This window comes from Mustela nigripes, chromosome 12, assembly GCF_022355385.1.
Source record: "Mustela nigripes isolate SB6536 chromosome 12, MUSNIG.SB6536, whole genome shotgun sequence".
Lineage (NCBI taxonomy): Eukaryota > Metazoa > Chordata > Mammalia > Carnivora > Mustelidae > Mustela > Mustela nigripes.
In genome coordinates, this window is record NC_081568.1 from 133,058,325 (window position 1) to 133,074,236 (window position 15,912).

At 39.0% G+C, this 15,912-nt stretch overlaps 1 protein-coding gene across 10 annotated transcripts in view; it reads left to right on the forward strand.

Moving 5' to 3' along the window:
- APC (APC regulator of WNT signaling pathway) overlaps window positions 1-15,850 on the forward strand; it is a 133,788-nt gene extending 117,938 nt beyond the window's left edge. For all 10 annotated transcript variants that reach the window (XM_059418365.1, XM_059418368.1, XM_059418372.1 and 7 more), the window contains 4 exons: window positions 564-641; window positions 930-1,046; window positions 5,814-6,028; window positions 8,311-15,850. In XM_059418365.1, the coding sequence (XP_059274348.1) occupies window positions 564-641; window positions 930-1,046; window positions 5,814-6,028; window positions 8,311-14,887 (6,987 nt within the window). In that variant the 3' untranslated portion in view covers window positions 14,888-15,850. The remainder of the gene's footprint in view (window positions 1-563; window positions 642-929; window positions 1,047-5,813; window positions 6,029-8,310) is intronic.
- Window positions 15,851-15,912: the final 62 nt, after the last annotated feature.

Below are 15,912 nucleotides of genomic sequence, written 5' to 3' on the forward strand. Positions count from 1 at the left end.
GAAGCAGACTCCCCATGGAGCTGGGAGCCTGATGTGGGACTTGATCCCGGGACCCCAAGATCATGACCTGAGCCTAAGACAATCGCCCAACCAACTGAGCCACCCAGGAACCCCTGCTTATCATTTCTTATCACTTACTCTTTTTATTATTCCAGTTTACTAGGAGAGGAATAGATCACAAAAAACTTCCTTTCTAGGGGGCACCTGGGTGGCTCAGTGGGTTAAGCCGCTGCCTTCAGCTCAGGTCATGATCTCAGGGTCCTGGGTTCGAGTCCCGCATCAGGCTCTCTGCTCGGCAGAAGCAGAGAGCCTGCTTCCTCCTCTTTCTCTCTGCCTGCCTCTCTGCCTACTTGTGATCTCTCTCTGTCATATAAATAAATAAAATCTTTAAAAAAAAAAAAAAACTTCCTTTCTATAATCTGGCTCTGGGGCTTCTATGGGTAAAATATTAGGATGATTAAAATGAGACAGCTAAAACTGGATTTGAAATTTATTAGTCCAAAATAAAGAACAGCTTCATGTTGCCTTGTTATTGACCCTCTGTTCCGTTTCTAATTTTACAGGCTACCCTCTGCTCTATGAAAGGCTGCATGAGAGCGCTTGTGGCCCAACTAAAATCTGAAAGTGAAGACTTACAGCAGGTACTAGTTAGAATTTCAAGAGTTTTTCTTGGATATTAGTGGGTTAATATCCTAATTTGGATTAATTTAAACTGTGGTTCAGTATTTAGTGTCTCATGTTTCAATTGTGGTTACATTAAAACCAGAATAAAGGAAAATAATTATATTGTAGGAATCCTTTTGGCACTGTATTAGCATTTAGGAGGAATTTCTTTACCAGTAGGTTTCTACTCTTAACCGCTAGCATTAAAAACAAAATAACTAAATTATTTTATATTCAAGTCATTCTAAAATTAATTTCATTTGCAGGTTATTGCAAGTGTTTTGAGGAATTTGTCTTGGCGAGCAGATGTAAATAGTAAAAAGACATTGCGTGAAGTTGGAAGTGTAAAAGCATTGATGGAATGTGCTCTAGAAGTTAAAAAGGTACCTTTGAAAACATTTAATATTCTAATTTGGATTTCATTTTTTGTTACTTTTTTGCTACCTTTTCCCACCCTTGAGATTCCCTATCTTTTTTTTTTTTAAAACAGCATGCTTAATTTTGTATTTTTTTGGACGGATTTCACCATTTGAGATATAAAGCTAGCATAAGACTAAAAATGTAGAATAGCAAAAGGGGAGAGAAGCCACCCAAATTTGGGTCAGCTAGAAAGGCACATCTTTGGAATTGAGGGAAAAAATTGTTCAGAGCTGAAGGTCGGTCCTGGGTTTTAACAAAAATCTCCTAAAAGCTAATGCCAGAATCAGTTTATGGAAAAACTCCAAAATTGCACATGAGGCAGGAGAAATGGGCAGGACAGAAGGACATGGGCTGTGGGGACAGCTGGCTGGGCTGGAGGCCACGGCTCAGGCCCTGGATCTGGAAGTAGGAGGCTGGAGGAAGTGTAGAAGCCAAGTTGAGTGCATTCACCCAAAGCCTTGCTTCCATTCGGTCCCGAGGATGTGGCTGCTTTCCTCAGACAAAGAATTTTACTTAATTTCTGACCTGCTTATCTCACCAGTTCTTAGTCTTAGACTACTCCAAAGTTGGAAAGTATTAAGATGGAAAAAAATTGTACAAAGCGGGCTAGGTTAAGTCGGGTTTTTTCAGATTTGACACTATTGGCATCTTGGACCAGATAATTGTTTCAAGGGACTGACCTGTGCTTTGTAGGATGTTTAGCAGCATTTTTGGCCTTTGCCCACTAGATAAATATACTTACCCTCCATCATGACCATCAAAAATGTCTCCAGTATTACTAGAGGTGCCCCAAAGGGGCGAAGGGAGAAAATCACCCCCACTGGAGAATCACTGTGTATGTGGGGTCATTGTTACCTCTGTGCTCTCCAGAGTCCTCAGTGTTGATAGTCACTGTATCAAGAGGTGATCAGATCCAAGGGTAAGGAATGCCTCAAATAATAATTTGTTTACAAAAGGAAATAGCACCACGTGGCATACCTACTTCAGAAACTAAGCTAATTTTTTTAAAAAAAGCTTGAAATTTGGGAGGGACTAAGCAGGTCTTCTTAGCTATTCTGGGCGTCCTTTCACCCAGCAAGTACCGCTAGACCTACAGCCTACATTTTTTTCCTTCAAAATTTCCTTTTTAGAGAAGGCAAAGAATTTTTGGTTTTTATTTGTTTATGTATTTTTGTGAAATTATTTTATACCCAAGAAAATCCACTGAAAAATAATGAGAAACAAGAAAAGTATTCAACTAAAAAATGGTTATAATTATAATATCCAAATATACCTAGGATCTGCACAAAAATACCTTCAAAACATTCATGAATCAGCAGAACACTTGTATTTCTTACAGGTAAGAAGATAGATAAAAGGCTCATAAGCGCTTGAAAAGATACTCAACATCATTAGTCATGACGGAAATACAAATTAAAACTACAGTGAGATACCATTACATATATTGGTTAAAATATAAAAAGATTAACCAAGTGTTGTCGAGGATGTTAAACAACTGGAATTCTCAGGCACTGCTGGTGGAAATGTAAGATGGTATATCACCTTGAAGAACATTTGGCAGTGTTTTAAAGTTAAATATGTACCAACCACACAATCCAGCCATTCCAGTCCTAAGTATTTACCTAAGAGAAAAATTCCTGTTTGCGCAAAGTCTTAAACACAGACGTTCACAGCAATACTGTTTGATAGCCAAAAGCTAGAAGTAATTCTAATGCCCATCGACAGGTGAATGGGTAAACAAATTATGGGATGTCCACACTGCAATACTATTTGGGTATTTGAAAAATGAACTGTTGGTACAAACAATAGTCTATAATGACAGAAAACATGAGAGTGGATTACAAGAGCGTACTAGAAAACTTGGGGAGATGATATATATGTTTGGTTTTTTTAATGTAGTGATGGTTTCATGGATATGCTCATACATGGAAAGTGATCATATTGCACATTTGAAAGATGTGCAGTTTATTGTTCAACTATACCGCAATAAAATTTTACCAAAAAATTAGTGTCCACACTTTAAGACTCATCAAGTGTGTATATTTTCAAAAAGATTTAATGTATTTGTATGTGTTATTATGGGAACTTGTATTGTTGCTGAGAGTTCATAACTTTCTTTCAAGGACCGCAAAGATCTTTATACAAATAGTTGCTACAAACTGAGAAAGCTAAATTAAAAGACTCCTCCTACTGAGAAATGCAAAAGAAGACCATAACAAATGGAAAGGCATACCCTGTTCTTATAAAGGAAGAGTAATATTTTATAGATCATCATCCATAAATTCACCTATACATTTTTTTTTCCTCTATAAATTTTTAATGTAAGCCCAGTCTTGGAAAAACTGGCTCAGCAGAAATTTATAGTGTCCCAATTCTGGTTTGGGTCTACTTCTGGCTAACAGTATTAGAATTTACTTTTTTCCTTTTTTTCTACATTCAGTGCAATAGTCATTCTGAACATTCTTTTATAATTCATCATCTCTTCCTTTTCAGCTTTACTGCTAATGACCAGGAGAGTCAGAACTACCTTCCATATTCCCATGCATTGACTCATTTTACCTTCATTGAGCAGGCCTCTACTTTTCTACACAGAACCTTTCCATCCTCCCACTCTGTGCCCCAAGCATTGGTGTTTACTCAAAGTTGTTAGTCCCTGGGTTCCATGGTGGCTCTGTTGGTTAAGTATCTGCTTTGGGTCAGGTCATGATCCTAGGGTTCTGGGATGGAGTCCCACATCAGGGACTCTCTGCTTAACAGGGAGTCTGCTTCTCTCTCAGCCTCCCCCCACTATTTGTGATCTCGCTCGCTCTCATTCTCTCGCTCTCAAATACAGAAAATCTTAAGGGGAAAAATAAAAGCTATTAGTTCGTTACTCCTATCTTCTGTATCTTCTCTACTGAGTATAGAGATGGCTTTTTTGTTTCAACTATCTCTAAGAAGCCCAATGTTTTGAAAATTAAGAAAACAAGCAAAAAAACCTTTTCTTTTGCTTCTTGTAACTCCTGCAGTGTTGCTCTTTTTTCTCTAGCAACCAAAACACTGAACAAATCACTGGCTCCATTTCTTCACTGGCCATAATTTCTTCCGTTCCTTTTAATTTTGCTTCTAACAAAATCTAGGTTTATAGTTTAACTGGGGTTTCTTTTCTACCTGCACCTATGTTTAATACTTTTGGATCACACACCTTTTTGAAATTCCTTTGTTTTTACCATCTATACCTACAACTTCTAATCATTTCTCCTCTAAATCTAACTATAAAACTTTTTTGAAACAAAACCCTTTCCTCTACATGTAATCTCGTAGAAAACAACTTCTGTTTTCCTATCTTTACCTCTGACCTCTGACCTCTGGGCCATCTGTAGTTGAACTCACTTATACCTGTAAACTGTTGCTGTTTTCTCTGTTCCTGGGATACTTTGAATATCCCACCTTTACCTCAGTCACGGTGTAATTAAAATTGAGCTCTTAACCTTCTCATATCTCCCTGCCTCCTGATAAATAGTATTTGCTCCTAGATTCTCTTAATTTCCTGATGAAGAGAACATGGTAGCTAGCTATTTATTGGGTCAGGCCCAGAGGGTTTGCCCTGACTTTCAAGGTTTTTTTTGTGGGGGGTTTTTGGGGGGGGGCAGTTTACCATCTCACCTGACCTAACACTGCTCCCCAGCATGGACTTGGATCTCCTCTGTGTCTTCTTTCTATTCCTTAGTCCTCCCTTGCTGATTCCCTCTTCTATGCCAGGAGCACCTGTCTTCTTTCTGAAGGTACAGGTCTTATCTTCTACAGAGCTGCTGTCCTCCATGAAGTATTTCATTTATTTCATTAAATTCAGGTAGCAGTAATCTTTCCTTTGTTCATGTATGGTTTTGTTTCTTTTTTTTCCCCTAAGTAAACTATTAGCAGTTATCAGCTTACCGTATTGGTATCCTCTGGAGTGCCTGTAATTGTGATAGACATAAAGTAGATTTTTAATGAATGTTTGTTCCCTAGTTGATTTTAGTAGGAAGAAAAACTGACATCAGGATCATGGCAAGTTTTAACCAAATATCCTGAATTATATACTCAGTGTTTTGTTCTTGCAGCAATTACAGTTTGCTTTGATGTTATATACCAAGGAAGTTCTGGTTTTTGGAATTAACCTTGTTTCTTTGGGAGTTTTAAGAAATTGGAGTTTTTTCAGTATGCTTATTTTTTAACAAATTATATTGTTACCTTTGAATCAACCACTTATAAGTATATATGTGTGTTTTTTATACAAACAGAATATTCGTACATCCTGCTCTGCAACTTGCTCTTTTTATTTAATAATATGTCTTAGAGATCCTTCATATCAGCATATATAGAGGGGTTTGGTGTTCTTGGTTTTTTTTTTTTTTTTCTGGTTTCTATTACCATGCAAGTATTCTTTTCAGAATGTACATCAGTTCTGTTTCATATTCTTATACAAGCTCTCGATACGTGTGTACTTCTAAGCACTTAGAATAAAGTTCAAAAAGGTCATTAGTTAAGTATTGTGTTCTGCTTGAGCTATGGGGATATCACTACTTAAGTTCCAGTTGGTATTTTATCAGTTTTTCTAAATGGAGAGTGCCCATACTTTGCCTTTGAAGGGTGAGCAGCAGGGGAGATAAGTAATGACAATAACAACCTACTCAATAGAAGTAAACATAGAAATTGTAAGAGGCATGTTCCAACTCTAATTGGATGACACATGTTCTGTTTCTTAATAGGAATCAACCCTCAAAAGCGTATTGAGTGCCTTATGGAACTTGTCTGCACACTGCACTGAGAATAAAGCTGACATATGTGCTGTAGATGGTGCGCTAGCATTTCTGGTCGGCACTCTCACTTACCGAAGCCAGGCAAATACGTTAGCCATTATTGAAAGTGGAGGTGGGATACTACGGAACGTGTCCAGCTTGATAGCTACAAATGAGGACCACAGGTAAATGCAGCATTTTTATATTACTTTTAAATGAATTCGTGTAGAATTCATACCCTCAAAAAGAATCTCTTGTAAGCAGTGTTTTGTATAATTGTGCAAGTGCTAAACTAAATTAGATTACAGTGAAAAGATAACTATTAGTTCCTAACTCATTAGTATATTTATTCTAATAAAAGTTTATAGTATGAAGATGTGTAGAGGCAAACAAATGATGATCAAGAGGTATAACCCATATGAAGGGGAAAATATTAAAGACACAAATACTACAGAGAACAAAATCCCATTGTTAGTATGGCATAAGGGAACGAAACATTTATAAAGAACAAAATTTGTGGATATGTTCCAGAGAATCCAGTAGTTCATTTTTTTTTTTTTTTTTAAGATTTATTTATTTATTTATTTATTTGAGAGAGTGAGCTGGGGGAGGGATGGGTGAGAAGAGACTCTTAAGCAGACTTCCTGCCAAGTGTGGAGCCGAGGGCGGCGTTTGCTCCCAGGACCTGAGATCATGACCTGAGTTGAAATCAGGAGTCAGACATTTAACTGAACCGAGACATCCACACACCCCCAATGGTTCACATTTTCTTAATGGTGTCTTATTATCAATAATCTTAATATTATTTAGCCAACAGCCTTTCATCTAGGGCTATGAAACCTAAGAAAGCATCTCATTTACAAGGCACAAATTTTCATAACTTAGGCTCTGGATTTTGTTAGCAAAAATAGGGATATCTTGGGGTGCCTGGTTGGCTCATTTGGTTAAGCATCTGACTTGATTTTGGCTCAGTTCATCGTGTCAGGGTCACGAGGTTGAGCCCCTCGTTGGACTCCATGATGTGTGTGGAGCCTGCTTAGGATTCTTTCTCTCCCCCTTCCCTCCTCCCACTCTCAAAAAATATATACATATGCATCCTTTCACAGCTTGTTTTTTTATATTTTATCCAGTATTGCTTCTCGTTTTCAGAAACCCCATAAGGAACTTCTAGTAACAGAACTTGTAAAGAATGTGAACATCTTCTCTTTAGGTTTTTGATACACAAACAAGCCTTAGAGCCCTCTCTGCTATGCAAAGAAGACCTCTTAAACTCAGTAAGCGCTCAGTTGTCTGCTGGACTGCTCAGAGAAGATTGTCACATTAAAGCTCATTGTACACCCTTGCCAGTCAGTTTTAAAGACCTCTAAAGTTGAATGTGCTATCATTAAAATTATGTTTACCATGCATTAAACAAGCTGTTGCTCTTTCAAGTCCCAAAGTTCATTATGCTAACTCTCAACCCTTGTTTTTATAGTTAACCTTTAAATTTTCGAAACCTTTCACTAGAAGTAATAACTCCACACACAGTTTGACAGAGCACACTTCTAAGAGGGATAGCATTATCACAAAATCAATCCAGGAGGATAAAGGTTATTCTAAAAAGTCACTTTGCTAGTCTAGGCGCTTACAGTGTGCTCCCTGTAAAGACTGATTGATCGATTTTTCTACGTCTTCCAAGATTTTTTGTAGTTAACATTGTGGAACCCATCTATAGATTAAGTTACCACAAAGTCCCTGTTCAGGGTAAGATTTTATAATACATTCATTGAGGAACTCTGTCACCATGTAGATAAAGCAAGTGTTTCTGCTCAGGAATTAAAGAGAGCATGTCGGGGGGGAGGGAATCCTCGAGCAGACTCCCCACTGAGTGGGGAGCCTGACACAGGCTCTATCCCAAGACCTTAAGATCACGACCTGAGCTGAAATCAAGAGTTGGATGCTCAACTTACTGAGCCACCCAGGTAACCCAGGAAAAATTTTAAAAGCTATGGGGTCAGGGGAACCTGGGTGGTTCAGTCCATTAAGCATCTGCTTTTGCCTCAGGTCATGATCCCAGAGTCTGGGGATCGATTCCCACATATTCTCTGCAGAGTAGAGAGCCTGCTGCTCCCAACTGCTTGTCCTCTCTCTTCTGCCAAATAAATAAATAAAATCTTAAAAAAAAAAAAGGAAGTAGAAGCAGCAGCTATTGGGTCAGAATAGGAAATGCAGAACAGATTAAAGTCAACACTTTTACTTCTTTTAGTCTGACAGATGAGTATTTTTAAACAGTAAACATTAAATGAAGTAGGAACAAAAGGAGATGTAAAATGCTTGAAATTTATAGTATAATTTGGGGCAGTTTTATTATGCCTATTAATAAGTTTTAGTAGTTATCTTTAGATTTAAATTTGTTTTCTAACCTTTTATTTGTTGTTACAATAAGGAGATTGTTACTTTAATTTTGGGATCTCTTATTTTATTTCAGGCAAATCCTAAGAGAGAACAACTGCCTGCAAACCTTATTACAACACTTGAAATCTCACAGTTTGACAATAGTCAGTAATGCATGTGGAACCTTGTGGAATCTCTCAGCAAGAAATCCTAAAGACCAAGAAGCATTATGGGACATGGGGGCAGTCAGCATGCTCAAAAACCTCATACATTCAAAGCACAAAATGATTGCTATGGGAAGCGCTGCAGCTTTAAGGAATCTCATGGCAAATAGACCTGCAAAGTATAAGGATGCCAATATTATGTCTCCTGGTTCAAGCTTGCCGTCTCTTCATGTCAGAAAACAAAAAGCCCTAGAAGCAGAATTAGATGCTCAGCATTTATCAGAAACTTTTGACAATATTGACAATTTAAGTCCCAAGGCATCTCATCGTAATAAGCAACGACACAAGCAAAGTCTCTATAGTGACTATGTTTTTGACACCAATCGACATGATGATAATAGGTCAGACAATTTTAATACTGGAAATATGACTGTCCTTTCACCATATTTAAATACCACAGTGTTGCCTAGCTCTTCTTCCTCAAGAGGAAGTTTGGAGAGTTCTCGTTCTGAAAAAGATAGAAGTTTGGAGAGAGAACGAGGAATCAGCCTAGGCAACTTCCACCCAGCAACAGAAAATTCAGGCACTTCTTCAAAGCGAGGTTTGCAGATTTCCACCACTGCAGCCCAGATTGCCAAAGTCATGGAAGAAGTATCAGCCATTCACACCTCCCAGGAAGACAGAAGTTCTGGGTCTACCACCGAGTTACATTGTGGGACAGATGAGAGGAATGCACTAAGAAGAAGCTCTACTGCCCACACACATGCAAACACTTACAGCTTCAGTAAGTCAGAAGGTTCAAATAGGACATGTCCTGTGACTTATGCTAACTTGGAATATAAGAGATCTTCAAATGATAGTTTAAACAGTGTCAGTAGTAGTGATGGTTATGGTAAAAGAGGTCAGATGAAGCCTTCCATTGAATCCTATTCTGAAGATGATGAAAGTAAATTTTGCAGCTATGGTCAATATCCAGCTGACCTGGCCCATAAAATACATAGCGCAAATCACATGGATGACAATGACGGAGAGCTAGATACACCAATAAATTATAGTCTTAAATATTCAGATGAGCAGTTGAACTCTGGAAGGCAAAGCCCTTCACAGAATGAAAGATGGGCAAGACCCAAACATATAATAGAAGATGAGATAAAACAAAGTGAGCAGAGACAATCAAGAAGTCAAAGCACAACTTACCCCGTATATACCGAGAGCACTGATGATAAACACCTCAAGTTCCAGCCACATTTTGGACAGCAGGAATGTGTTTCCCCATATAGGTCAAGAGGAGCCAGTGGTTCAGAAACAAATCGAGTAGGTTCTAATCATGGAATTAATCAAAATGTAAACCAGTCTTTGTGTCAGGAAGATGACTATGAAGATGATAAGCCAACCAACTATAGTGAACGTTACTCCGAGGAAGAGCAGCATGAGGAAGAAGAAAGACCAACAAATTATAGCATAAAATACAACGAAGAAAAACATCATGTGGATCAGCCTATTGATTATAGTTTAAAATATGCCACAGACATTCCTTCTTCCCAGAAACCACCATTTTCATTCTCAAAGAATCCATCTGGACAGAGCACTAAAACTGAACACATCTCTTCAAGCAGTGAGAATACATCCACACCTTCATCTAATGCCAAGAGGCAGAATCAGCACCACCCAAGTTCAGCACAAAACAGAAATGGTCAGACCTCCAAAGCCACCTCCTGCAAAGTTCCCTCCATCAACCAAGAAACAATACAGACTTACTGTGTAGAGGATACCCCAATTTGTTTTTCACGCTGCAGTTCATTATCATCTTTGTCATCAGCTGAAGATGAAATAGGATGTGATCAGGCAACCCAGGAAACAGATTCTGCTAATACTCTACAAATAGCAGAAATCAAAGAAAACAGTGGGACTAGAACAACAGAAGATTCTGTGAGTGAAGTTCCAACCGTGTCACAGCATATTCGAACCAAATCCAGCAGACTTCAGGCTTCGGGTTTACCTGCAGAATCAGCCCGGCACAAAGCTGTTGAATTTTCTTCAGGGGCCAAATCCCCATCAAAAAGTGGTGCTCAGACACCTAAAAGTCCACCAGAGCACTATGTTCAGGAGACTCCACTCATGTTTAGCCGATGTACCTCAGTCAGTTCGCTCGATAGCTTTGAGAGTCGTTCGATTGCCAGCTCTGTTCAGAGTGAACCCTGCAGTGGAATGGTAAGTGGCATTATAAGCCCCAGTGACCTTCCAGATAGCCCCGGACAAACCATGCCACCAAGCAGAAGTAAGACCCCTCCCCCTCCACCTCAGACAGTTCAGACCAAGCGAGAGGTGCCTAAAAACAAAGCCCCTGCTGTGGAAAAGAGGGAGAGTGGGCCTAAGCAAGCTGCTGTAAATGCTGCGGTACAGAGAGTCCAGGTTCTTCCAGATGCTGACACTCTGTTACATTTTGCCACAGAAAGTACTCCAGATGGATTTTCTTGCTCCTCTAGCCTGAGTGCTCTGAGCCTCGATGAGCCATTTATACAGAAAGATGTGGAATTAAGAATAATGCCTCCAGTTCAGGAAAATGACAATGGGAATGAAACGGAATCTGAGCAGCCTGAAGAAGCAAATGAAAACCAGGAAAAAGAGACGGAAAAACCTACCGACTCTGAAAAAGACCTCTTAGATGACTCAGATGATGATGATATTGAAATACTAGAAGAATGTATTATTTCTGCCATGCCAACAAAATCTTCACGCAAAGCCAAAAAACCGGCCCAGGCTGCTTCAAAATTACCTCCCCCTGTGGCAAGGAAACCAAGTCAACTTCCTGTGTACAAACTTCTTCCATCACAAAACAGGTTACAAGCACAAAAGCATGTTAGTTTTACACCAGGAGATGATATGCCACGGGTATATTGTGTAGAAGGGACACCTATAAACTTTTCTACAGCTACGTCTTTAAGTGATCTAACGATAGAATCTCCTCCGAATGAGTTAGCTGCTGGGGAAGGGGTTAGACCGGGGGCACAGTCCAGTGAATTCGAAAAACGAGATACCATTCCTACAGAAGGCAGAAGTACAGATGAGGCTCAAAGAGGAAAAACCCCATCTGTAACAATACCTGAACTGGATGATAGTAAAACAGAAGAAGGTGATATCCTTGCAGAATGCATTAATTCTGCTATGCCCAAAGGAAAAAGTCACAAGCCCTTCCGTGTGAAAAAGATAATGGACCAAGTCCAGCAAGCATCTATGTCTTCATCTGGAGCTAATAAAAATCAATTAGATGGTAAGAAAAAGAAACCTACTTCACCAGTAAAACCTATACCACAAAATACTGAGTATAGGACACGTGTAAGAAAAAATGCAGACTCAAAAAATAATTTAAATGCTGAAAGAACTTTCTCAGACAACAAAGAGTCAAAGAAACAGAACTTGAAAAATAATTCCAAGGACTTCAATGATAAGCTACCAAATAACGAAGATCGAGTCAGAGGAAGTTTTACTTTTGATTCACCTCATCACTACACACCTATTGAAGGAACTCCATACTGTTTTTCACGAAATGATTCTTTGAGTTCTCTAGATTTTGATGATGATGATGTTGACCTTTCCAGAGAAAAGGCTGAATTAAGAAAGGGGAAAGAAAATAAGGAATCAGAAGCTAAAGTTACCAGCCATACAGAACTAACCACTAACCAGCAGTCAGCTAATAAGACACAGGCTGTTACAAAACATCCAATAAATCGAGGTCAGTCTAAACCCTTGCTGCAGAAGCAGTCCACTTTTCCACAATCATCCAAAGACATACCAGACAGAGGGGCAGCAACTGATGAAAAATTACAAAACTTTGCTATTGAAAATACACCAGTGTGCTTTTCTCGTAACTCCTCTCTAAGTTCCCTTAGTGACATTGATCAAGAAAACAACAATAACAAAGAAAATGAACCTATCAAAGAGACAGAGCCCCCTAACTCACAGGGAGAACCAAGTAAACCTCAGGCATCAGGTTACGCTCCTAAATCATTTCACGTTGAAGATACCCCTGTTTGTTTCTCAAGAAACAGTTCCCTCAGTTCTCTTAGTATTGATTCTGAAGACGACCTGTTGCAAGAATGTATAAGTTCTGCAATGCCAAAAAAGAAAAAGCCTTCAAGACTCAAGGGTGATAATGAAAAGCATAGCCCCAGAAATATGAGTGGCATATTAGCAGAAGATTTGACACTCGATTTGAAAGATATACAGAGACCAGATTCAGAACATGGTTTATCCCCAGATTCAGAAAATTTTGATTGGAAAGCTATTCAGGAAGGTGCAAATTCCATAGTAAGTAGTTTACATCAAGCTGCTGCTGCTGCCTGTTTATCTAGACAAGCTTCATCTGACTCAGATTCCATCCTTTCACTGAAATCAGGAATCTCTCTGGGATCACCATTTCATCTTACACCTGATCAAGAGGAAAAACCCTTTACAAGTAATAAGGGCCCACGAATTCTAAAACCTGGGGAGAAGAGCACATTGGAAACTAAAAAGATAGAATCTGAAAATAAAGGAATCAAAGGAGGGAAAAAAGTTTATAAAAGTTTACTTACTGGAAAAGTTCGATCTAATTCGGAGATTTCAAACCAAATGAAACAGTCCCTTCAAGCAAACATGCCTTCCATCTCTAGAGGCAGGACAATGATTCATATTCCAGGAGTTCGAAATAGCTCTTCAAGCACAAGTCCGGTTTCTAAGAAAGGCCCACCTCTTAAGACTCCAGCCTCCAAAAGCCCTAGCGAAGGTCAGACAACCACCACTTCTCCTAGAGGAGCCAAGCCATCAGTGAAGTCAGAATTAAGCCCTGTAACCAGACAGACATCCCAACCAGCTGTGGCAAATAAAGGGCCTTCTAGATCAGGATCTAGAGATTCCACTCCTTCAAGACCTGCCCAACAACCATTAAGTAGACCTATGCAGTCTCCAGGGCGAAACTCAATTTCTCCTGGTAGAAATGGAATAAGTCCTCCTAACAAATTATCTCAGTTGCCAAGGACTTCATCCCCTAGTACTGCTTCAACTAAGTCCTCAGGTTCTGGGAAGATGTCTTATACCTCTCCAGGCAGACAGATGAGCCAACAGAACCTTACCAAACAAACGGGTTTATCCAAGAATGGCAGTAGTATCCCAAGAAGTGAGTCTGCCTCCAAAGGACTAAATCAGATGAATAATAGCAATGGATCCAATAAAAAGGTGGAACTTTCTCGAATGTCTTCAACAAAGTCAAGTGGAAGTGAATCTGATAGGTCAGAGAGACCCGTATTAGTACGCCAGTCAACTTTCATCAAAGAAGCTCCAAGCCCAACCCTAAGGAGAAAACTGGAGGAGTCTGCTTCATTTGAATCTCTTTCTCCATCTTCTAGACCAGATTCTCCCACTAGGTCCCAAGCACAGACTCCAGTTTTAAGTCCTTCCCTTCCTGATATGTCTCTGTCCACACATTCGTCTGTCCAGTCTGGTGGATGGCGAAAACTCCCTCCTAATCTCAGTCCCACCATAGAGTATAATGATGGAAGACCAGCAAAGCGCCATGATATAGCACGCTCCCATTCTGAAAGTCCTTCTCGACTTCCGATTAATAGATCAGGAACCTGGAAACGTGAGCACAGCAAGCATTCATCATCCCTTCCTCGAGTAAGCACTTGGAGAAGAACTGGAAGTTCATCCTCAATTCTTTCTGCTTCATCAGAGTCCAGTGAAAAAGCAAAAAGTGAGGATGAAAAACATGTGAACTCAATTTCAGGAACCAAACAAACTAAAGAAAACCAAGTATCCACAAAAGGAACATGGAGAAAAATAAAAGAAAGTGAGATTTCTCCCACAAATAGTACCTCTCAGACCACTTCCTCAGGTGCTGCAAATGGTGCTGAATCAAAGACTCTAATTTATCAAATGGCACCTGCTGTTTCTAAAACAGAGGATGTTTGGGTGAGAATTGAGGACTGTCCCATTAACAACCCTAGATCCGGAAGATCTCCAACAGGAAATACTCCCCCTGTGATTGACACTGTTTCAGAAAAGGGAAATCCAAACGCTAAAGATGCAAAAGATAATCAGGGAAAGCAAAATGTGGGTAATGGCAGTGCTCCCGTACGCACCATGGGTTTGGAAAACCGCCTGAACTCCTTTATTCAGGTAGATGCCCCAGACCAAAAAGGAACTGAGGCAAAACCGGGACAAAGTAATCCTGTCCCTGCATCAGAGACAAATGAGAGCTCTGTTGCTGAGCGTACACCATTCAGTTCTAGCAGCTCAAGCAAGCACAGTTCACCTAGTGGGACTGTGGCTGCCAGAGTGACTCCTTTCAATTACAATCCGAGCCCTAGGAAAAGCAGCGCAGATAGCACTTCAGCCCGGCCATCTCAGATCCCGACGCCAGTGAATAACAACACGAAGAAACGAGATTCAAAAACTGACAGCACAGAATCCAGTGGAACTCAAAGTCCTAAGCGCCATTCTGGGTCTTACCTTGTGACATCTGTGTAAAAGAGCTGGAATGATGAAACTCAGAAAATTATGTGTTAATTACAACTGCTATGTAGAAATTTTGTTTCAAATGAAACTTTAAGACTGAAAAATTGTGTAAATAGGTTTGATTGTTAGAGAGTTTTTGTTCTGGAAGCCATATTTGATAGTATACTTTGTCTTCACTGGTCATATTTTGGGAGGCACTATTGATAGTTAGGAAGAAAATGGTAAAGCCAAGTTTATTTGTACAGTATGTTTTACATGTATTTAAGTAGCATCCCATCCAACCATCCTTTAATTATTGCTTGTCTTAAAATAATGAACACTACAGGTAGAGGATATGATATATTGCTGTTCTCAATCATTTCTAGATTATAAACTGACTAAACTTACATCAGGGAGAAATTGGTATTTATGCAAAAAACCATTCTGTTTTAGTCCTTGTGAGTCCATCTAACATCATAATTAATCATGTGGCTGTGAAATTCACAGTAATATGGTTCCCGATGAACAAGTTTACCCAGCCTGCTTTGCTTTACTGCATGAATGAAACTGATGGTTCAATTTCAGAAGTAATGATTAACAGTACTGTGGTCACATTATGTGCATATAGATAGCTATGGTGTAACAATTTACACTATTTTGTGCTCAAAACAAAAAAAAAAAAAACAAAAAACAAAAACAAAAAATCTGTGTAACCATAAAACATTGAATGAAACTATTTTACCTGAACTAGATTTTATCTGAAAGTAGATAGAATTTTGCTATGCTGTAACTTGTTGTATATTCTGGTATTTGAGGTGAGATGGCTGCTCTTTTATTAATGAGACATCTAAATGAACATTTCAGAATAAATTATTGCTGTATGTAAACTATTACTGAAATTGGTATTTGTTTGAAGGGTCTTATTTCACGTTTGTATTAATAATTTTCAAAAAGGCCTCTTTTAAAAACTTATATAAATTTTTTCTTCAAATTCTATGCATTCAGAGTAAAATTCCTCTTACTGTAATAAAAACAATTGAAGCGAACTGTTGGCATTT